This window comes from Ips typographus, linkage group LG4, assembly GCF_016097725.1.
Source record: "Ips typographus isolate SLU linkage group LG4, UJ_Ityp_2.0, whole genome shotgun sequence".
Classification (NCBI taxonomy): domain Eukaryota; kingdom Metazoa; phylum Arthropoda; class Insecta; order Coleoptera; family Curculionidae; genus Ips; species Ips typographus.
In genome coordinates this window covers 2,106,398-2,131,100 of record NC_138425.1, presented here as the reverse complement: position 1 = coordinate 2,131,100, position 24,703 = coordinate 2,106,398, and the positions used below count along the sequence as shown (strand labels likewise).

Below are 24,703 nucleotides of genomic sequence, written 5' to 3'. Positions count from 1 at the left end.
TAGAATTAGTTGATAGAATATAGACAAAATTCTTAAGTAAATAAAACAAAGCACATTAAAAAATTATCTTTTTCGAAAACCCTTATCTGCTTCTAGCTCGTCATCAATTTTTTAATAAACATTAAATGTTCAATAATTCAGCTCAGTATTATTTTTCTCATCTCTATAGACGCTTTAATTCAACCCTAAACCATAATCGTCCATAATTACTGAACCAAACGCGTTACACGATTAATAAATCACGTGACACCATAATTACAAAATTATACAAAAGTCACGTGACCTCTAGATCAGGACGCGTTTGGATCGAAATCACTACAGGAAACAGAAAAATTGATAATTCTGACACTTGACAGTGACAACCGAGTTAACCTAAACTTCGTTCTTGTTGTAGATTGTAATTATTGTTGTGTTTTTTCTATAACTAATTAATTTGTTCAATTTTTGTCTTAAAAACCAGTTAAAAACATCGTACAGGTAAGCAGTAATTATTCCTATATAAAACCATACTTAATTTACTTAGTTTTAAGTAAAACGTAAGCGCACTAGCAAGTTTTCTGTTCCCCAGCTGAAGCTTTAAAGAGGTTTAATATTTTTATTGAAAATTTCTAGAGAAAATTGAGCCAAAAATATGTCGAAGCGGCACGCCGAAGATGCTGCTTCCTCATCCGGACCCCCTCCCATTAAGAAAATACATTTTGAACCCCATTTAATTGGACCAGTGTCCACACTCGAAGAAATGGACATTAAGGTTTTGCAGTTCCAAAACAAGAAACTGGCTCAGGTAAATGGAGGGAAAAATAATTTTTCAACTATTTATTACGCAAGTCTGAAGAGTTTTGGTCAAGTAGTGCATGATGTTCTCACAAAAAAGTAGTATCATTAGTGCTAAGAAACCATATATCCATTCATTCATTCAGTCACAGACAGATAATTGTTTTTACCACCTACAAGGTCTAGAAAATTTAAGAAAAATAAATATTTATCAAAAAATGGGTTATTAATAATGTTTCCTGTTCAAGTATTATTCTTGTCTCAAACTTATATAGCTGGTTTTAAATTTAAATAGAGAATAGAACAAAGATGCCGAACTGAACAAGAATTAAGGCAAAGAATAGAACAGTTGGAAAAACGTCAAACTCAAGATGATGCAATGCTCAATGTGGTTAACAGATACTGGAATCAACTCAATGAGGATATTAGAATCCTCTTGCAAAGGTTTGACGCTGAAACAGCTGACGAATCCGAAAACAAAAGTTTGTTGAACTTTAGGTTTCAAAAGACACTTTTATTGACTTGAGACTGGTTTTCTAGATGAAAATGAAGCTACAACTTCATTTTTAATGCAACTATCCACTTGGGATAAGGATGAGTTAAATGATAAGTTGGCTAATAGAGTTCAAGTATCTCGTCGGGCTGTGGCTAAAGTGATTCAAGCTTTCGATCGGTTGATGCAGAGAAATGAAAAAATCACTTTAGCTTTGAAAGGAGAGTTGGAAGGACGTATGTTACAGTCAATATTTAAATCTACTTTTTATTGTTGCTCATTGTTTATTTTTAACTGCAGAAGATGCTCCGTTAGTTGACGAAGTTATCCGTCAAACTAATGTCCAACTCCAGGCAGAAAATCGCAACTTGCAAGCGTTACACACGACTCTGCACGAAAAATACCACACAAACAGCTTAAAAGTGGCTGAATTGCAAGATTCACTTACAGCCAAGGAGACTGAAATTGCAGAGTTGAAAAATCAAATTGATGATCTGCAGTATGAGTTGGAAAAGGTGAGATACAGGAATGATAAGCTGGAGACGCATTTGGCGGAAGCGGTGGAGAAAATTAAAGCTTATCATCAAGCTCATGGCGATCCTGATAAAGGTGGTGCTCAGGCTAAACCAGTGGTGCAAAGTAATGTATCTCAGGTACAGTTGTACTAAAGTTGTGGAGTAGTATGGAGCTTTACCAGGTATTTTAGGCTAAGCTGGAAGATTTGACTAAAGAAGTGGAAGAATATAAAGAACTGGCAAATAACAGGTTACAGGAACTGGATAAACTCCATCAAACTCATAGAGAGACACTAAAGGAGGTGGAAAAATTGAAAATGGATGTAAGTTTGTGTGAACTTGTAATGATTTATTTGTCTATTGGAAACAATTTTAGATCAGACAACTGCCTGAAAGTGTAATAGTAGAGACTACTGAGTATAAATGTCTACAATCCCAATTCTCTGTCTTGTATAATGAATCCATGCAATTAAAAACTCAATTAGATGAAGCTCGTCAACAGTTGCAAACTAGCAAAAATGCCCACTTGAGAAACATTGAAATGATGGAGGTATTTTATATGTTCATGTTTTTTGAAGGTTTTAGTAGTTAAGCAACTTTGTAGAGCGAAGAATTAATCGCCCAAAAGAAGCTGCGCCAAGAGGTGATGCAACTGGAGGATTTCCTAGCTCAACTAAGAAAAGAGTACGAAATGTTGCGGATAGAGTTTGAGCAAAACTTGGCGGCAAACGAGCAAACCGGACCTATAAATCGGGAAATGCGTCACTTAATAACGTCATTGCAGAACAACACTCAACAGTTGAAAGGCGAAGTGCACCGCTACAAGCGGAAGTACAAGGACGCGAATGCGGAAATACCGAAGCTGCGCAAAGAAATTGAGGAATTACATAATAAATTAGCCCAGAAACAGGGTTCACTAAGAGAAGCTGATAGCAAAGAAGGTATCAAAAAGGAGGAAGTGCAAGAGGAGCATGATGTAAAAGAAGAAGGTTGGTAGTTGGTTTTCTGTGTTTGTATAGTAATAAAATTACAGTGTCAAATGTTTTAACTGTGGTGTATTGATATGATTTCTTCATGTAGTTGGCTCTGTAAAAAGGGATTCAAAGAGAGGTATTTATTGTAATTTTTTTCTTCACCTAAGTTTTAGATAAGGATCAATAGGTTGACCAGATTTGAACCAGCAAATAATAACTGATTCTGATTTTTAGGTGGTGCACAAATAAAAGAAGAAGCCACTAGTTCAGACATCAAAAAAGAAAGTGAAGATACAGAGGTAATCCTACTCCAACTTAACTTCATGTATTTTATAAATTATAATTACAGCAAACACAAGAAAGTGGAGAAAATAAGGATGCCCAAACTACCGGGGAAAAAAAGGATGTCAAACAAGAAAAGAATGTTATCAAAAAGGAACAACAGATTAAAACGGAAAAGGAACGTGAGGCGCAACGTGTTAAAGAAGCTAAAATTGCGGAAAGCGAACTCGTACGGGATCTAAAGAACCAATTAAAGTAAATATTACCGCGATTATTTCCTTCCTATCAATTTTGACCAATCGCTATCAAGAATTAGTATAACAAATGTAAATTTTAAGTGGAGAAATCACTTGACAACTGTCAACTTAGCTGTCAGCAGTTTTTCCGGAAAAAAATTCGAAAAAATTTCACACTCCTCACAGCAACATAAAGAATAGTGTTACCCTTTCTAGCTTGAAAGTTATTGTTCTTATTATTTTAATTAAAATAAAATGTTTATTTAACTCAGGAAATAATCTCGACCAAATATCCCTCCTGCATCTAATTTTTCCTGTGGAAAAATTGGAATACTCGTTTCTAAGTTACTTTTACAAAATTACTTAGAAACTCGTTTTTCCGGACAAATTAAATGCACTAGGGATATTACCCCCGATTATTTCCCTCATTGTACTAGCAGCCAATAAAATTCAATGAACCTTTCCAGTTCGACCAATGAGAGCCGTTATATACTGAATAAATCCCTAGTTGCTAAAATTTTACACTGAATAAACACCTCGTACCTTTTTCGAATACGTTTTTTTGAAGAACATTTGATATTAAACGAAACGGGATTTAGACACATATAAAATTTAAGCTATTTTCTTCAATATTAACAATTAATAAATCACTATAACGTATTTCCATTAAAAAATTACATAAATTAAAATATTATGACGTCTGATTGTCAATCTGAAATGTAAACAAAAATATACATGGCTGAACGAAAATCTGTCGTCTGCTGGGGTGAGTTCAATATTATCATTAATTTCATCACGTTTAGTTTAGTATTTGTGTTCTAACTAAGGTGTTTTCTTGTTAATAAACTAAAATGTGAGTTTTCAGGAAATAATATTGACATATACCCCTCGGCGTTCACGTTTTATCACGTAAAATGTGCATTGGTAGGTTTTTTGCAAAATTTTTCTTTTAGGCAGTCGAATTATTTAGTCTCAATCATTTTCCAAGCAAAATTTTGCAAAAAATCACCTATGCACAGTTTACCCGATAAAACTTGAACGTCTCGGGATATATAACCTATGATTAATCACTGATTAACTTTTATAGTATTTTGTTTGTTGTGTAGAAAGGCTTTAAATGAGCAAAAAGAAATGAAACTACTGCTCGACATGTACAAAGGCGTCAGCAAAGAACAGAGAGACAAAGTGCAGCTAATGGCGGCTGAAAAGAAACTTAGAACTGACTTGGAAGAAATGCGACAACAAATGAAAAAAATGCAGGTGAAACTGGTTTTAAAATAAAGTAACTAGTCTACCTACTTGTAAAGTCAAACTTCAAGGATAATAAGCGCGACGATAAACGTAAGCTGGCAGAAGATGAGGCTTTAAAGAAAATTAAACAGCTGGAAGAACAAAAATATGAGTTGCAAAAACAGGTTGCACTTCAAAAGCCAACAGATGGGAATTGGCCTGGTGGTGTCGTACATCCGATGCGGCCTTTTGTTGGCTCGCACGAGGAAGAAGCGCTGCTAAACGAAATGGAAGTTACTGGACAAGCTTTTGAGGACATGCAAGTAATATTTACCGAAAAATTGCTTAGGATTTGCGTATAATTTCGTTGTTGGTTAGGAGCAAAACTCTAGACTGATACAGCAACTGAGAGAAAAGGATGATGCCAATTTCAAGTTAATGTCCGAAAGGATCAAGTCGAATCAGTTGCATAAGTTAGCTCGGGAAGAAAAGGATGTTTTGAAGGAACAAGTGAGTTTAGTTACAGTTTAGAACACTTACAATACGGTGTCAATTTAGGTGGGGACGTTGACTACGCAAGTGGACGCGGCCAACTTGGTAGTAAGAAAACTGGAGGAAAAAGAAAGGATTCTTCAGAACACTTTAGCTACAGTGGAGAAGGAGTTGCAGCTTCGACAGCAAGCCATGGAAATGCACAAAAGAAAAGCCATAGAATCGGCTCAGTCAGCTGCTGACCTTAAACTCCATTTAGGTGAGTATTGACATTTTTTTAAGTCTCTAGTTTAATTCTAGATCATTGATTTGTGTTACCTTGCCTAACCATAGTACTTCTAGTAAAACTCGGGTAAAACCTTCATATATGCTGATGACACTCATTATTTTGTCAGATATAAATAGTGTATGTTGGGTTGTAATCAGCAACAGAGTAATAACTTTGAACGTTTTATTTTATGATAAGAAAATTAAATTAGACAGCCCGAAAAATTTTACCTTTTTACAAACTAGACATAATTTTAACTCGTCTTATTTAAGATTAGTTATAACAAATTCTAACACCCTCTCCTAATCTTAAATAAGAATACTTATTATCTATTACAAGTACAACTAATCCAACATCGTATTACATTTAAAATTTTGAAATTTCATTTTATCTAAAGGTTTGGTTAAACTATCTGCAAGCTGCTCACTACTCGGACAATAAAACAATTTAACAATACCTTCAGATACCTTCTCATTAATAAAATGATACCGGACATCAATGTGCTTGCTGCGTTTGTTAAACTGTCCATTTTTAATTATAGTAATAGCACTTTGATTATCAACATGTAGATTTATATTTACTCCCAAAAGCTCATCTATAACTGACTTTAAAAACAAAGCTTCTTTAATACATTCTGCAGCAGCTATATACTCTGCTTCAGTACTGGAAAGTGATACTATAGGTTGGCGTTTAGAACACCATGCCACAGGACCACCACAAAATTTTATGATATACCCTGTAGTGCTTTTCCTTGAGTATATATCTCCTGCAAAATCTGAGTCACTATAAGCTAACAAATTTAAATCCTCACTATGACTTGTATATTGAATGCCCAAATTGATTGTTGAAACTAAATAACGCAAAATTCTTTTAATATTTCCTACGTCACGTTCTGAGGGTTTATCTAATTTCCTACTACAATATCCTACCGCGTAAGATATGTCTGGCCTAGTTTTATTTGAAACATATAGTAATGTACCTACTAATTCTCTGTAAGGAAAAACTCTGTTCAAACAAGTATCATCAGTGCTTGGATTATAAATCATAGGAGTACTAACTGGTTTCATGTTTTCCAAACCAAAATCATCCAAGATTTCTGATATGTACTTACGTTGAGAAAGTTTAATAGAACCTTTGCCTTTGCAAGTCTCAATACCTAAAAAGGAAGTTGGATTTTTACAGGACACTATCTCAAAATTAGTTGTTAATTTTTGAAAATTTATTTTTGAATATACGTTGTTCACTTTTAAGGTGTATCAAACCAATTGATTTTAAAACAAAAGTAAAATGTTCATTCCACCTCATTCGACTTTGTTTAAGCCCATACAATGCTTTTTTTAACAAACAGATTTTATTTTCACAATTTACTTTCGAATAACCCTCTGGAATTTCCATAAAAATTTCATCTTTTAATTCGCTATACAAAAAGGCCGTTTTGACATCGAATTTCCTGATTATTAAACTATTTTTAGCAGCTAAAGCAATCAAAATTCTTAACGGAGCTGTACTTATGACTGGACTAAACGTTTCCGTATAATCTATTCCCTGTTCTTGCTCAAATTGCCCCTAATTACTAGTCTAGCTTTATATTTATTATTTTCTTTAATTCGAAAAACCCATTTACTACTTAAAATCTTCTTACTTTTAGCCGCCTCTCTGTTCACATACATCCAAGTTTGATTTTTCTCTAATGACTCCTTCTCTTCATTTATTGCTTCACCCCATTTGTGCTTTTCAACCCCATTTATAGCTTCGCTGTATGACAACATTACGTACTTATTTAATCGTTGAGGCTTCTTGATGATTCTTCCTTGTCAATGTTGACTGACTTGTCCTGTTTTTGCAAATTTTTCCTTTGGACCAATTTTTACTAATAAAGTCTTATTTTAAAATCAGAAAAATACCACTCTCAAATGAAAGAGGCTCAACAAGTGGTAGCAGAAAAGACCTCCTCTTTGGAAGCGGAAGCCTACAAAACAAAGCGACTGCAAGAGGAAATAGCTCAGCTGAAACGCAAAGCGGAACGAATGAAGAAAATGGAATTGGCCGGTACCACATTGGACGAGGTTATGATGGAGGAGATCAGAGAGTACAAGGAAACATTGACTTGTCCTTCATGCAAAGTGAAAAGAAAGGACGCGGTACTATCCAAATGTTTCCACGTTTTCTGTTACGATTGTCTTAAGACGCGTTACGAGACTAGACAGAGGAAATGTCCGAAGTGTAATTGCGCTTTTGGTGCTAATGACTATCATCGTTTGTATTTGTCAAATTAAGTTGCTTATAGTGTTTTTATTTATAGTTTCCAGGTAAATTGGTATGGTAATTGTATTTTTTTCTATTCATTGTTTAGCGTATTTTAGCGGTGATATTTATGCCAATAAATGATTACTTTAGAATTTATTTTTGTTTTTATTTTGGTTTTTTACGAGTATACCAACGAACCTTAAATTAGGTGAAATAAAAACGCAAAATTATTAATGCACAAACATTTTAATATAAACTTAAAAATCGTACAACAATATGAAAAATTATAGACTATAAATATACACATATCTTACTTATTTTATAACGGGATGGAAAATCCGTTCTCACTATAGATATTTTAATGAATAATAAATATTACTTAGTAAGTTTAACTACCACTTAATCACAAATATGAATATTATTTACTTTTATAAAGATGTTTTATTAACAAACTAACACAGATAGTAATGACATATATACTTAATATAAATAGGCCTAAACGGTCATGTTTGACTTATCCTTAAACCATTTTCCATTGGGCGAGTCATACGCAGGCATAACAGTGAGATAAACCAGCAAATATATAAATGCCCCACTTTGTTGAGAGCTTTACTGCGCACCACATTAGTCTTAGTAGTATAATGTGTAAAGTATACGTATAAAAATCTCCTTCGTATTGCTTTGGTTGATAATTGCGATTACATTTATACATCAAAAGCGGGAAAATTGTTTAAGAATCAAGTTCAGTCAAGGTATCAAAAGTGTCCCCATTCTGCACAGATAATCAGATGAGTAGTTTTCTATTCCCTAGTTTCCTACGACAGTATAAAAGAGCCATCACATTCCTTCGGGCATTAGTTCCCTCTATTTATATTTAAGTTTTGCAAGCGGTAAACATTTATTTTTAAAAAAGTTTGTTTTTATAACCGCTTGAACTTTTGTCTAATCCTATAGTCATAATTAGTACGAGAAAGATCTTGGCGGTAAAAAATTTGCTATAAAATTCACATTATCTGACTAAACACAATAAGATACACCAATTTTATAAACTACGGACTACAAAGGTTTAATGGATATTGTATGTACATCTTTCAGGGTTAAATGCAAAATACACGAAGCAAGTATATAAAATAATCTATGTAAATTTACTAAAGGTTCATGTACATTTGGTAGCCTGCGTCTGATTTAGAGGCATAACTTTCACCACGTCATTTTTATAAAATACATTTTAAATTATTAATCGGAATCGGTGACAAAACTAATATAATCAGGTCTGACTGACAATTATAATACTCTCATGCAGATGATGAGTTGAGTAAAATCAGCCAACCAGTTTAAAAAAGAAGTAAATTTACCTAACGAACACCGAATCCTGTAGAATATTCTAATTAGCCACCCCCTTTTCCTAAGTGGTAAAGCATAATAGCCATCACAATAAGTTCGATAGTGTTACACACACCCCTATCGGTACACACGTTAGTCGGTTTTCCATATACAGCACTACCAGGTCCACCATATAAGCGTAGTTTTGTTAGTTTGACAATAATTATTATATTGCCGAAAGTATTCAACATAGTTAATAAAGTGTAATTATAGTTAAATAAACCAACTTTCTAATCGATTTATTAATAATAAAAAAAACAATATTTTAAGGGTTTTTCAGTTTGTACTAGTTAGATGAAAAAATAATACTCATTTGCCGTATACCTACACCTATAAAAATATAACTCCTACACTAAAACTAACTCGAAATTGATCTACATAGATAATTTTATTTAATTTCTCTAGAATGGATATGCATATTAATCCTAGTTTTAATAACCAACTTTGTACGTGAAGGTTTTTTGGTGGAGTTGCTAATGCTCGAGTATATGGAAAGTTTAAGCGTTTTAGCAGTAGTATCATATTTTGATTTTTCGTTGAGTTACCTTCCTAATCTGGTGTGTTGAAAAACACTCAGTAATCTCTTTTCACGTTCTCCTTTTAAGTATTCCTCTAACTACCTACCTACGAACAACACCGGCATCAGGTACGCAGACAAAACATAGTAAAGCAAAAATCAAAATTAAAAAGAAAAGTTCATAACAAAATATATATTATATATTAAAGTCAACAATTACAAGTAAAAAATAAACGTTCAGTGAAAAAGTAACAAAAAAGCAAGCAGTAAAAAATAGCGCATATCTCTCAAGTTCAGAAATTAAGCATATCTAGATCCCAACAACTGCGGGCTACGACTAACATGCAATACTGAGTTAAAAAGCCACGTTCATAGCAATATGTTGGGCAAATATGAAAAAAAATACCAGAATATCATAATCTTAAAACAGATCATCTTATTGCGCTGATTCAATCGAAAAATAGGAATGCATGAACCTGGCTTTCTCTATAGCATCTTTTAACCATCGTGTCTTTCTTTAATTTTCTCTTTGTGATTGCTTTAAATTCAGTTGGATGGAACAAATAATAAAAAAAGACCGACGGACTTTTAGGTGATGATATGCAAACCCTCTAATTTTTGGGGTTAACACGGAGTTTCTAATGGGACTAGACGTTTGCTTGAGCTTCTCATACAAAAATAAAAAATACATACAATATAAAAAATTTAGGAAACACTCTAGGACTACTTGAATACTGTAAACACCATATATAAAGTAAGAAACATCTATAAATCTATATTACTTTTATCGACTACTAGTTTTATAAAAATTTAAAAAGTATGAAGCTGGGGATCTCGTCCTTACTACGAAGGGTAAATAGTTTTAATGTGGATTATTACTAACGTTTTGGCGCGATTCTACTGTCTTTTCTCGAGATATAAAAGCTCTTTGTGATGTTCTAGACTCAGTTTGCTTCTCGTATAAAAAATAACCTATTTTTCAAAAATCAAACGGTCCGACCGCTCAGACGTCGGTCGTTCTACGAATTAAACCTCAGTTAAGTGTAAACTTTCATAAGTGAAATTTTAAGAAAAATATATGTCTCTCAGTTGGTACTGACTGTTGTGGAGAACACTACATTTCCGCTACAAAAATATTAATTTTATTACGTTATCAGTTATCATTATTTATAAATAATATAAGCTACAATATTTACAAATAATTATTTTAATATTAGAGAGATCACTGTTCCAAGAGAACTGGAACTTCTTCTAAACAAAACTTATATACTACGTATATATTTACAAATCCGTCGTGTTTTTTTTTTCTGTTACCAAAAGCAAATAAATTGTATAGGAACTGGGACAACTTAAAATACACAAAAGTGTACAACAAAGCGGGGTTTCTTCGTAAAACACAAGACAGAATCGCCAGCAATTCTACTCGTTTTCATCAAATCTCAGAAAATACATGAAAATTTTACCCGACCGTTAAAATCGAAAATGTAGTTTCAGAGTTTTAAGCAGCAATTTGACTGTTTGAGGTTGTACCTCAAAAATTGTTTACCAAATATGACATACTACTTAATTGTGGACGTTGCTTAGTAAATTTAGAGAAACCCTATTGACAATAACCTTATTTACTTTCTTGTTGAATTTTTTGAGGTACTGCCCAAAACAGTACAGTAACCAAAGTTATTAACATTAACTAGCTTGTACAGTGTGTCAAGTGAAACTTATTTTGTTAGTACCTTGGAAACTATTACAATGGATTTAAGCATCTGTTAAATTTGTCGTAATAACATTTTGGTAAGTGTGGGTATAATACAGAATAATCTGCCAGTACATTTGTTAGTTATATTAATGACTTTGGTATATGACGTCCGAACGTGTCCAAGCAACAGACCTTAGAATCGACAGTAAAGAAGTCCACATGTGCAGCATCTTGATCAATTACAAACCACTCACTGTGTTGAAATTGAGACAAAAGCCGCACATGTTGACTTACCATAGAAACGAAAATGAGAAGCAATCAACCTCCTTCACAAAAAAATTAATTATAAAAACAAAACGTAAACCAAATTCTACCAACGTTACTACATCTTATGTTACCAACTAACCCATGATCGAATTACGAAAGACTTTTTTTCGTCTCGGTCGGCCCATCGTCAGCCAACAAGAAAGAGACAATAGAATCGCTCGGGGTTGATGTTCTACCCCGTGACGGCGCCTATGAGGACCCTCAGTTAGCCACCAAAAGGTGCTGGTACTGACCGGAAGTGTAGGCCCAGTTGTCCAGAGCGTCCTTGTTCTGTCCGGGATTGGACGGGTTGGGGGGCACGTTCACGCCTCCGTTGCCAGGATAAAATGGACTGAAGGGTGAGTTGTCAAAGGGAAAGTTGAAGTTGTTCTTCGCTGGATACAGTTCAGGACTCAAGAACTGATTGGAAGACTCGAACAGCGAACGAGGTGGAAATTGAGGTGGGAAGGGCCCGTGCGGTGGAAAATAGTAGGCGGATGGGTCGGGAGACAAGGCGCGGCTACCTGGAGAGTGATGAGGAGGCTGCTGGTGCATTTGCTGTTGGAGGGCCCGCTGTTTGATGTAGTTGGAGAATTCCGTCGGTGACATCCTGTTTGAGGAAGGAAATTCCCTTTTTTTAAACCGTATAGGTCGTTTCAAATGTTCATTCCCAATCTTACCTGTTAGCCCGTTTGCTGCTAGTCTTTAGCTTGGTGCTGCCAAACTTGGTCTGAGCGAATGTGGCCGTAGTGAAGGTCAGAGGCGTCGTGGTGCGAGGGATAAAAGCGGGCACCGGTGACGGGGAACCCTTGAATGAGTTAGCCATGGACGTGGGGGACGGCGCCGACGAGTTCGAGGATAAGTGAGGATTATTGGGCACAACCTTAAACAATAACATTATTAAGTATTTCCTTTTTGGTGATTGCTAAGTTGTTACTGACCTGATTGCCAGTTTGCTGCACAACTTGCTGGACTTGAATCTGAGCAGGTGCGGGATTGCCGTTACCGTTGGGCACACCAGCAAACTGACCCAAAGACTTGCTGGGCGACAGGCTGAGGTTGTTCAGGCTGCAACTCACAGAGTCGATCGGCCTGAAGCATTGGGCCTCTGGATTGAAGGTTTTGGTCACCTCCCTACAACAAAATCTGCATTATAAACTAAGTCAAATTTCTATGTGAGCTAGCTAAGTAGCTTCCTAATATTATTCAAAGCAAATTTTAATACAAGCATTTTATAAATTTTTGACAAATTTTTGAACGTAAACTCGAATTTGTAATCCGGGATTACTTATCAACCAACAAACTCTTTGTTTAGGAGTGGACTTATCAAAAGTAATAACATTCCACATATTTATTTTAAATTATGATGTCAACCAACGAAATCACTATTACAAAAAGAACCAGAAATTACTTGAAACAAAACTATTGCCTTCATTAGAACCAAACCATTAAAAGATTTGGCATTAACGTTGTTGTGAAATGTTACAAATTAAACCCGTTTGAACGTCACTAAAAATATTAACCTTGAATTATTCTAAATTGCTTTTTCATTCAGTTACACTTGCAAAAACATATGTACGATAACGTGTCAGCGCTTATCAAATTTCTTTGATTAATGTTTTCTTGATGTGCTTAGGCAAAAATTTAGAAGGTTAGAGATACAAAAGGAAGGGGTAAAAACCTACCTGTCAGCACAATGGTCGTCTTGTGGATCAGCCTTGTCGCTAAACAAAATTTTCACAGCCCCTTTTTCACCGATCCTGTAACTAACTTCGCCCGGGTCCACCCACACTGCTAGTTCCTGAGGGAGATTCTCCAAAATGTCCTGGATGGGAACGCCGCTCTCTCGGGCCGCCCTTTCCAGGACTTTGTCGATCGGATCGCCCGTTTTTAAGCACCTGAACGCCGAACCTTTGAACGGTTTTTCCGGATACCAATGACCCTAAAATGTTGATGATGCAGTTTGGCACCGTTTGTGTTGACGAATTGATTGTGCTTACCTGAAATTTGTCTTTTAAAGCTTTTTCCAACTCCTCCCCGAAAATATTAACACGCCTTCTGGGAAGTTTGTTGTACAGGTACGAAATTACGAAATTCAAAGCTACTTGTACTTCTATATGCATGTTTGCTGCTTCTTTGATGTTTGTAATCGAATCAAAGGAGCGATTAGTTAGATCAACACATTAAGTTTCCTGGGACGAGATTTTGAGTGTTCTTGCAGTCGAACTGAAGGATATCTTCTTACCTTCAAAGCTTCAAAGTATATGGGATCTGTAATTAAATGATAAAAGTACTTAGTAATTTGTAATAAATATGGTGAAATGACTGTCAGTTTGATATGGTGAGCCGAGACTGAACGTCATACATACAATATTTTATTAATTCGACTGTGATACGCAATAGCTTTTGATACGTTATCTCTAATTACAGTCTGATCTTGTTGCTGTATATTTATTGAGCGGAATATTTTGCACAAAAAACGTTTGTCCCATCAATTTGAAGAACGACCGCGAATTAATCTATAACAATCCAGAATAGTTTCGAATTGGATGAGGTTGTTTACGTATTTTAAGTGGCAACTCAAGGACGGAATTTCATTATCACACAACAATTGCTAAAAAATACGTTATAGTCTGTACAAACCCAAAACAGGAAGTTGTTGCACAAACTTTTCATTGTATAAACTTAATTGGTTCGATGACCACTATCAATGTAAACACACGATTGACTGTAGCAGCTACAAATTACTTCCTAGCGTATTGTTCCCTCGTGGTTTTGGTTACAGTTCTCAATTAACTGGTCATTATTAGCATCCTGATCTTGGGTGCGCAATTATAAAAGAAAGCAAACACTAGCAGGATATTAAAATTGCCAAAATATTTATTACTCCGTTTACGCCATAGTCTTCGAGTACTTCCAGCTTTAATTATTGTGTACCATACAACAAAATATTGATTATGGTTTTATGTTCTGGGTTGATACAGATAATTAACGCTGTTGTCTTTCTGTAAATCTTTGTACTTTACTTTCTTACTTTATTTGATTATTTATTATAATTTTATCAGTTGTCGCAGCCTATGGATATTGTTTACACATGGACACGCAGTGATTTCAGTATGATCGTCAGCAGCACGTATTGTATATCACTCGACATGTAATTCCCTAGTTGAACTGTTAATTTCCATTAAAAAGGATTTTTGCAAAACTCTCTGAATCATTCAACTATAACAATAAACGAGCCGAAACCCGTAGGAAGTTTGGTGAATAGAAATTCGTGATTAATCTTCCAGGAGTTTCTGAAACTGTGCAGGTGTCGAAAAACAACTTACAAAAGTGGAAAGTAAACTTTTTAATCGCTTTTCCATTGAAATTTAAATTTAGCGGCGGCCGGATTATATAAACAAATCAAATATTCAACGGTTTTCTTGTTTAGATCCCGTAAACAATTCTAGTTGTGATCTTGTTTAGATGGTTACAATATGATATTTAGTTTCAAACTTATCTTTAGTAGAGTTAAGAGGAAAAATTTCAGTGATATTTAAGTGGTCTATGATGGAACTTTCTAAATGATCCTAAAGACTTCTGGCAATTTGAAACAGTTATGAACTGGTACTTTTTTTTGAGGCATTTCAGTAGTTTTTAGCTATGGAACTTTCAGAATGATCCTAGAAGTTAAAAATTCTAGGAAGTTTTGTTTTTAAACCTTCTATCTCTGATGATGATAACTTATCTAGGTGCCCACATCAGCAGAAATGGCGGATCAAGTCAAGAAATCAGAAGAAGGATAGCTCTTGCCAAAACGACCATGACCAAACTCAACAAAATTTGGAAAAATCGGCATATAACAACCACAACAAAATGCAAATTAGTAAACACCCTAGTTTTTCCAATTGCGCTATACGCAGCAGAATCCTGGACCTTAAAAGCTACAGACTACAGACATTGAGATGTGGGTTTGGAGAAGACTACTGAGGATTCCCTGGACAGACCGCAGAGCTAACGTATCCATACTCCAAGAACTTAACATCAGATTGTCAAACAACTGATTCTTAAGTATTTTGGACATGTCAGCAGGAGGAAAGATGACAATCTCGAAAAGCTTATGGTCCAAGGGAAGGTAGAGGGAACAGACCTAGAGGACGTTTCCCAAAACGATGGCTGAACCAGGTGAAGCAGTTTACAGGAAAATCTTTCCAGGACAGCATTAGAAGCACGTCAGATAGAGAGGAATGGAGGAAAACTGCTAAAAACACAACAGGAGACTAACATAGGATCACGACGCTTCAAACATGAAGCTAACGACTGGAAAGAGAGATCTCTGAAGAAGATAATAGAATGGTTGACAATTTGTTGTCTTTATTGTATCCAAATTAGATTATAAGTAGGGAAGTATGACTTTTTTGTATTATTCTGCAGAAAAGGCATTTAAAGAAGAAAACCACTTAGAGTGAATTTTGGTCAAATCCCAACTTGTTTATCCATTAATGCTGATAAACAAATATGAATCGTAGATGTGCTCGTTTTGAGTGAAGAAGCTTAAAAATAAGTAATTTTTACTTTTGACGTTCTGTGTTAAAAATACCGCTATACCAAAAATTTTAAAAATGTCCGAAAATTCTAGAGTCCTTCAGATTATCGAAACAGGCGACGTCTCTCTACCCCTAGTCCATATCGAGACGTACCAGAGAAGTCCGAATCGGTTCAAATCATTGGACAGGCTGACTAAAAGAAAATCTGACAATAAGGTACTTACTGTAATACTTTTAAAGCACTCTCACACTTAATTACCAATTATTAGCACCACAAAGATGGAAATCTCACCAGGCCCGAGGATGAAACGGTAATAACCAGATCAAAACTGTCTTGTTCTGTCAGTAATCTCCGGTTTTTCAGAGACACTGACCAGGAATCTTAAACAACAACATTAAGGAAACGACCAGAGGTCTCAGAAGTCAGTCCACCAGAGACTTACATGACATTTCTGAGAAAAGAAGGAAATCGACCAGTCAGAGTGGAGGAAGGCAATCAGACAATCTGCACAAATCCCTTACTAATATTTCAGAATCTGACCAGTCACTGATTTTTCAATTTAGGGACTTCAAAGGGAGCAGGAGGAATACTACTGAAACACCTCGTAAAGTCAACTTTTTGATCTTTAAAAGTAGAGAATTTAGTTTATCTTTTACTTTCATGTCACTATTTCTAGATTTAGCTTCAATAATCACTTCTTCTGGTATCATCTAGACAATTGTAAGCAATTATGTTAGCTTTAACTACTTATTATTATCATAATTTTAGTACTGAAATTCATAATATAATACACAAACGCACATTTTGCCAGATAAAACCGAATTGAATTAAGAATTTCCAATGGCAAACAAAGCAAACAGAGGCTCCCCGTACCCAAGAGAATCGGAAGCCAAAAAGGGCGGCCTTCCCCAAGGAACGAGATTCTCTCGTCGGCGCCACCCTGTCTACTCCAAAGCTATTGTTGGAAAATGTGTGTCAGCCGAGAGATATTTGGGTGTGACCCAGTTTCCACTGTAAATCCTTTTGCGTGTCGTTTATTGATCGCACTAGTGTACGCAAGACTACTCCCGGTTGTGCCCCAACCTCTCCAGGAAGTTGCCGGAGGCTGGAAAAAAAACGTCTCAAAGGACCGGTCAGGTGTTTTATATCACGAGGGTGGTCGCCATTTTAAGCCCGACTTTAAGTAAAGTTTAGAGGGGGAGTATAACCCGTGACCTCAAGGGAGCATGTGACTATACAGATATATTAAAAACACTAAAAAATACCTTTTAAAAGGGCAGACTTTTTCGATGTACGTTATCACAATATAGGAAACTTTATTCCACAGAGTATCACAGCCGATAATGTAATGTTAAATTATAAACGGTACGACGCTGTATACGAGTTTTATAATGTAGACTAGTAGTATAGAAAAACGACCGACACCGAACGCGTTCAGTAATGAACTAATTCTGAAAAAGTACGACTGTACAGTACTACAGCGGCGATGATAACCGTGTTACTGGAAACTGTTACGAAATTTATTTGAGATCCACGGATCCTTGAACATAGCAATTTATACATATTTATCGAAAAATTTACGTGTGTATGGCGCTCCAAACGTTATCTCACAGTTTGATTGTTCGCTGACGTAGTAGCACGCCACATCCGTTTTCACGTGTTTGTGATAATTTCCTTTTTGTTTCAGGTAAAACTTTTGTACAATTTAAAAAAAATTTACTAGTACTACCTATAAAGTGGCCTCGAAACCTTGTAGCACTCTGCCTAATTTGAAATTTCCGCCTATGAAAAACTTAACGTACAAAGTGGAAAATAGTACTACTGTCGAGCAATGGTTATTAATGATTTTTTTATTGCTGGATGGTCTAGTTGACATTTTTTAAATAAAAAAATTGTTGAATTCAGTCTAACAACTGTAACGCTTTCAATGACATGTATGAAACTAATTAGAGTTCATTGTTTACTACGCTTACAGCATAATAGAAACTTTAATAATGTTATGCAGGCGAATTTTATTTAAGGCTTCATCAGTGTTAACCAAAAGTCGCAATTGGTGTGTAAAACTGGTTAAATTCAGCGTAAAACACGTGAAATGTTAAGCACTCACGTCAGCGGCATTATGTGGTGATTACTTTGCGGTTCCTGGCTATTATTTGCTTTTCAAATATCGAACCTGCATAATGTTTTCTAATAAAAACAATCGTAGCGTCTTCATTTAACCATATGACCAGAGAAAAAAATGAAGGTTTTACGGTAATTTCCTGGGGTTTTTCAGTAACTGTGTTTTAATCGAAGAAAACTGTAAATTTTACTCTCAATCCCATCTCAACCTTATTAAACAGCAACGACTGCATTTTTTTCAATCTAAATTGAGGAAAATGTTTTCTTGTTTACCTTCAGTGGGTTTTTTTCCTATAACCGCAAAATCTAAATGAATCCGGTTAAACCGAAGGTTTTTTGTGGCATGCGTGCGTTCCTCATTACCGCATTTTTTCTGGTAAAAACCGGGATTTGCGAAAACGATTCGCAAAAAACGCTTTAGAATCCTAAAAATAGTGAAGCTTTGCTTTTAGCGTAGGAATTTACAGGGTTGCTCTATCCAAAAATAGAGGCTGTAGCAAGGTCAGCAAGTGAAATTAAACAAAAAATTGTTTTATAAGATATAGTCAGAGAAATTAATGAAATCCAGTGTTTTGCAAATTATAAAAGTATGTAGGACATTTAGGGACATTTGGGCAGAACTTTTATTCTGTTTAAATGCCAGTTTGTCTCTGGGGAAACTTCAGGTTATTAAGCTTTCACAATAATTTCAAAACATTCTTAAGTTAACGACACAGTTGCATAAATATTGCATATTTATTTTACATTTCTTGAAAATTATTAATGAAAAAAAAACAAAACAAAATAAACTATCAGTGTGTCAACATGGAAAGTTTAATACCAATACCCCCAAGCCTAAGGTATTTCCCATCACCAAAGCTTATTTGCAAGTGAAATTATTTAAGGAAAAAAACCGCACAAATTGTTTTCTTGAATAACTTATTTAATAAAAAAAGAGTGCTTCAAGTTAAAACTTACCAACAAACAGCAATCGCCAAAAAGAAAAACAAATAACACAAACACCTTAAACTTTCACTCTCCCAAGTCTCGTGCAACAATATAACTTATCAAGAAAAATTGTTATTATTAACAGTCTGTATTATCTCTCCGTGCAACAGTGGCGGGTGTCGAAAAAAAAGTAAAATGAAAAACGCTTCCTAAAATCTAAAGCCCTAAAAAATAATCAGTCTGGACCCGACAGTCACCGATTCCCAAACGATTCTGACCGCGTCCCGGGCGGAAAGTTTGATTTTAAGACCGCCAAAATGATGATGATTCACTGAATCCGAACTCTTTGCCAAATTATGTGATGGAATGAATTTTTACCCGACTGTTTACTGGCAAACGAATCGTTTTATAATGACAAATAACGTCAGCCCGAATTGTTTTTGGACATATTTATATGTTTTTGGGGTCGTTGTTGGTATATTGCTGTCTTTCGTCGAGCTGGGGGGGCGAGGGGATCGGTTTTACAATCTGGAACAAAGCGACGTTTGATTTGGCTTTTGTGGAATTTTATTGTTGTTGCTGTTCCAGCTGCGGTTATAATTTTAGTTATTTTGTTTACGACAAATTACAATAACAATGACCGGGAACGTTTTCAAGGTGTAGTGTTCACTTTAATAACCTGATTAGACAGGAATATTTACTCAGTTTTTTACTTTCATTTTCAATTGTGATATTATCCATTTCAAAACAATTTTTTTCTACACTTAAAAGCTGTTGACCTAACATATCATCCCTATAGAGATACTCAGTTTGACACAGTACACTCAGATGATTATAAAACCCAATTTTCATCCTTGGGAAGGTTATTAAACGCTTTTTGAAGAATTTAGTATTATTGTGTTAGACGTTTTGGAATGTTATTAAAAAGTAAAATAACATAACTAACATTTTTCGACAAAGAATATCAATACGAAATAGTCATATACAGGGTGGTCCAGTTTTAAGTGTCAATAATTCACCATTCGATAGCCAATCAAAAAATAAGTTGACTTGCATTATGTAATTTTTTTGAAAAACGTTTCCTAAGATACAGCCCACCAAATTTCAATTTAAAAAATCGTTTTATAGTGTAAAACTGAACATTCAAGACTTGTGAGAGTCCAAATTTGTACTGAATAGTCTAAAAACTTGCTATTAACTACTAGGAATAGTCTCATAATTAGTTTTTTCAGACTGCCTTCCTGGTAAAAACTAAAAACAGTCCGGAAATCAAGACAAAGATTGTATTATACATGAAACTCATTTTTTGCTACTAAAAGTTGATTTTTAAGGCTAGAACTAACTTTACTAGGACTAAAGAGAGTCAATTTCTTTCAAACTTCTTTGTGGAAATAATCTTAAACTCGATTTTTCAGTCTTAAAAAGCACTAAAAACAGTCTGAGATACTACAATTTATTGCACCTATGAGTGTAGAAATTTAATAGTAAAGAAGCTAAGCTTGAAATGACATTTTCAAGACTATGGACAGTGTCCAAACTGGCTTTTAGGCCTGATAAGTCAAAAGATAGTCTTGAAGCATCTTAAAGCACTAAAAACAGTGTCTAGAAGTCGATTTAATAGTAAAAAAGCTTAGAATGACATTTTAAGTCAATGGAGAATGTAAAAATTGTTTTTTTAAGTTTGCTATGTCAATAACTTCAATTTTTCAAGCTGAAGCACTAAAAATAGTCCAGAATTCTAAGAAAATGAAAAGCAAAGTAAAAAGTACGAAAAGATAGTTTTCAAGACAATTTTTGTGATTCTAATGTCAATGTTCTGTATCTAAGACTATTTTCAAGACTAAAATATTGAAATTTGTTTTCAAATTATGAAAACTTACTTTAAATGGAAATTTTACGTTTTTGATGTCACTTTTTGGTGTTCAAGTCAATTTTTAAGGTTTAAATGTATGAATTTGTACTCAAAAATTCTAGAAAAATCAATTTTTAATAGTAAAGTCTCTCGATTTGTATTAAAACTGGTTACAAACCATTTTTAAACTTCTGAAATCAATTGTTATCTTTTCTAAATCAATTTTCACAACTAAAGAATTTCAGTTTATTTGGAAACTATGAAAACTGGCTACAATGAAATTTTTTAGGCTTCTTAAGTCAATTTTTCGTTTCCAAGACAATTTTTAAGTTGGGTTGGGTTAGTTTTGGGTCTTTGAACGTAATAACTGAATTATCTCGTAAACGAAGTTTCAAATTAGAATTGTATAAGAGATAATTAATTTTTCATCGCGAACAATAAAATTAAAAGAAACTGTAATTTTTGAAAAATATTCAAAGACGTAGAAAATAAGGCAAAAACATGAAAACCATCTTCCTGTATCTACGATTCTGGAGAATTTTGGCAAACGTCATTCAAATGAGTATTAATTTCTAGAGTGCTTGTTCCAAATTTGGATCCAACGGTCTGTAGAATTTATACAGTTATGACAAAAAAAACGAGTTTTTAAAGTGAAATTTGAAGAACTGTATTTTCCTTAGGAAGCCTTTTTCAAAAAAATGACATAATGTATGTTAACTTATTTTTTGATGGGCTATCGAATGGTGAATTATTGGCATTTAAAACTGGACCACCCTGTACAGGATGGTCCAAATTGATCGTGGGATACTTAAAGGGTGGAAAACACAGTGTTGGGAAATGTCCCTCTGCGCTAATGGGCCCTAAATTTGTGCCCCAAAAATTTATTTTATTATATGAAATTTGGCAAGTTTTAATTTTACATCAAACAGTGAAATCATTTTTGTTTCTACTACTAAATCAAGTGACTGAGTTCCTCAAGCTACATGACAGCAGAAAACAATATAGCAGTCACGTGACATGTGTCTAAATTTACATCCTGCGAGGTTAAAACAAAAAGTTTTCAACTTGTTTATAAAATATACAAAACACGTTAATTCATAATTTACCAAGCATCAAAGTTAAAATTCCCCAAGTTCGAATACAAAAAAATGACGTTATTAAGAATCGCAATAACATCCATTACGTTACTGTTTATTCCTGGATACACCGCTGTGTAGGTGGGTTATTTATATTTTTTTTGGAACGTCTGGAAAATTGGTTTCCAGCTGAAACTAAAATAATACCGTATTTTTCCTTTTGAACCTCACTGTATATGTGGCACATTAAAATTGCAAAACAACCATAAACACTGCGATAAGTGTTTAAATTTCGTCGCTTTACCTAAATCGTCATTACCCATTGTATGTTAAATTATTTTAAACCTGGTTATAGTTATCAATCAAGTGATAACTTAACCAATATACGCTAACCAACCGTCACACAACACTTTTCTATATCTACGACAAAAATGCGAATGTAGTTTTCCTTTAAAGTTTAGAACGTGACCAGGCACGCTCCCATTGCATCTCTACAGCTAAAATTCCATTCAAATCGGTTTGACGGACCGCTGGGTACCAAAAATAAATTGGGAAATTTTTACGTAAAAGCAAACGTTTTCACGCACACACATACGTCGGCAGTCATAAGAATCGATTTTTATTTTGGGAAATTAGCCTTTACGTCATACCTTGAAAGCCTCAAGGCCGGCAATACGGAACGTGGAAAGAAAATCGGGAAAATGTTGTTTTTGAATTTTCTATCAACGTCGTCATTGAGGCATGTAATTAACTTCCAAATATAAATCGCCACCGTATGCTTGCTAGACTTCTTCATTCCGGTTCAAACGACAATAAACACTAATTGGCACGTGTCGTTCATTAGTATTCGCCCAACGTGACTTTTCACTGTTATAGTGGAAAAACTGACTAGTTCTATGATGCCATTTCCATGCTGCCATGTAATAACGCAAAACTGATAACAGTACATAAATGGCAGCGTCAGAAAGATTTATAATCGCGAGATATAAAACACTTTAAGCTACATTTACGGCACGATCGTCTCTATAGTACCTCAAACAATTTATTAGACCATTTTAAGTTGGCTTTCATTTGTTTAACTGGAACGACACCACTTCCTATCATTATCTTATTACATTGTCAATCTTTTATAGCCTTTTTGCGTCATGTTAACATTTCAATGTTTTTTCTTTTTAATAGCAAAACGTTTAGTTGTTTTATTTGATTATAATTATGAAGTTGTTAGAGAAGGGTGATTAGTTAGACAGAAAATAGAAGAGGAAGAACATGGTCTTAACCAAATAGAACTAGTATTGACCATTTATGTTGTGCTGCTCTATACGAAAAATGATGTTCACCTGCTTTTTGTTGAAAGAAATATGGTTCTGGCATAAAATATAATATGACAATTAATAGCAAACATTTTTTAAAAACGCTCTGCAAGAAAATCAAGAATGGAAAGAAGAGCAGATTTCCAAATTGATAAAACAAAGAAGAATATGACAGAATAGAGAAAGAAGTAAAATTTTGTCGACTAAACGACAGATTTGGACAAACCCTGTTTAACCTAAACACTGTGATGCCGGATTTACTAGGTTTGCTTGAACATGTCAAATTTTGCAAAAGAAGAATATGAATAGCAATATGGCAGAATAGAGAATACAGAGAGGTGTCAGAACAAAATATTTACATCATTGGAAAGACAGAGGAACTGGAAACCAAAAGAGTAAGATTCTGTCTACTGAATTTACCAGATTCGTTTCAACTTGCCAATTCTGCCAAATGTCCTGAAATTATTTGGCAACACAAAGTCTGAGGAGAGGCTCTAATACTTCGTCTATTTCACGATAGAAGGAGCTTTCAGCTTGATGGAAGGACAGTTGTCAATTGCAGTTCGGAATACAATCTTCAGCTTATAAATGTAATGCCATCTGACATCTTCCATCATTACTAACTACGTACTAAAATCTACGAAGACGTAGAAGGGCCACAGATGTTATTTTTCTTCAATTTTTACTTCAAACTCAGAAATTAACTAAATTCCGACTTCGAGCTCGGAATTTAGTTGCAATGTTGTCAAACTGACAAATTCTACTATTGTAGATCTACTAATTAAGATCAAAGAGTGTTTGCAATGTTGCCAAACTGACTAATTTTACTAATTTGGTTTGAAGAGTATATGCAATGTTATCAAACTGACTAATTCTACAATTTTCAACTAATTTCTTTGAAGTGTGTTTGCTTGCAATGTTGCAAAATTAACAAACTCTCCTAATTTAGATCGAAGACTGTTTGAAATGTTGCCTAACTGACAAAATTTGGTAATTTGGTTCAAAAGTATCCTTGCAATGTTATCAAACTAACAAATTCTACAATTTTGGTTCGAAGAGTGTTTGTAATGTAACCAAACTGACAAGTCCGACTAATTTCTTTGAAGTGTGTTAGCAATGTTGCCAAAGTTAACAAATTTTACTAATTTGCTTCGAAGAATGTTTGCAATGTTGCCAAACTGAAAAATTTTGTCTAATTTGGTTTGAAGAGCTTTTGCAATGTGACAATGTAAATTCTGAGTTCAAAGTCGGAATTTAACTAAATTCCGAGTTCAAAGTCAGAATTTAACTAAATTCAGAGTTTGAAGTCGGAATTTAACTAAATTCAGAGTTTGAAGTCAAAATTTAAGAAAAATAACGTCTGTGGCCTTTCTACGCCTTCGGAAAAATCTCTTCAACAACAAATTCTATTGTTTGCAGGTAGATTGCCTTGTACCGCTTATTTCCATCAACAAAAATTATTATTTTTTTGTGTTTA

General features: G+C 34.5%; 2 protein-coding genes across 9 annotated transcripts in view; one reads left to right on the top strand and one right to left on the bottom strand.

Moving 5' to 3' along the window:
• Positions 1-337: 337 nt before the first annotated feature.
• Bre1 (E3 ubiquitin-protein ligase Bre1) lies at positions 338-7,665 on the top strand. 4 transcript variants are annotated; one of them, XM_081978416.1, is made up of 16 exons: positions 338-477; positions 613-784; positions 1,070-1,256; positions 1,315-1,503; positions 1,568-1,920; positions 1,974-2,105; positions 2,159-2,332; positions 2,387-2,771; positions 2,863-2,892; positions 2,991-3,055; positions 3,106-3,293; positions 4,381-4,534; positions 4,594-4,827; positions 4,883-5,014; positions 5,063-5,255; positions 7,161-7,665. In XM_081978416.1, exons 2-16 carry the CDS (start codon positions 632-634, stop codon positions 7,538-7,540), a joined length of 2,949 nt encoding a protein of 982 aa, XP_081834542.1. In that variant the 5' UTR covers positions 338-477; positions 613-631; the 3' UTR covers positions 7,541-7,665. The 4 variants fall into 4 exon arrangements, with proteins under 4 accessions (XP_081834542.1, XP_081834541.1, XP_081834544.1 ...); XM_081978415.1 differs by having other exon boundaries at positions 4,582-4,827; XM_081978418.1 differs by lacking the exon at positions 2,863-2,892.
• Positions 7,666-9,589: 1,924 nt separating this feature from the next.
• The window catches only part of LOC145728304 (uncharacterized), a 30,595-nt gene continuing 15,481 nt past the window's right edge, over positions 9,590-24,703 (bottom strand). For 2 of the 5 annotated variants that reach the window (XM_081978432.1, XM_081978431.1), the window contains exons 3-7: positions 13,411-13,681; positions 13,096-13,352; positions 12,352-12,544; positions 12,091-12,293; positions 9,590-12,041 (exon numbers count right to left, since the gene is read on the bottom strand). In XM_081978432.1, the coding sequence (XP_081834558.1) occupies positions 11,633-12,041; positions 12,091-12,293; positions 12,352-12,544; positions 13,096-13,352; positions 13,411-13,533 (1,185 nt within the window). In that variant the 5' untranslated portion in view covers positions 13,534-13,681 and the 3' untranslated portion in view covers positions 9,590-11,632. Of the gene's footprint in view, positions 12,042-12,090; positions 12,294-12,351; positions 12,545-13,095; positions 13,353-13,410; positions 13,682-17,205; positions 17,441-19,018; positions 19,401-24,703 lie in introns of those variants that run through there. The other 3 variants (XM_081978429.1, XM_081978433.1, XM_081978430.1) reach the window with 3 other exon arrangements.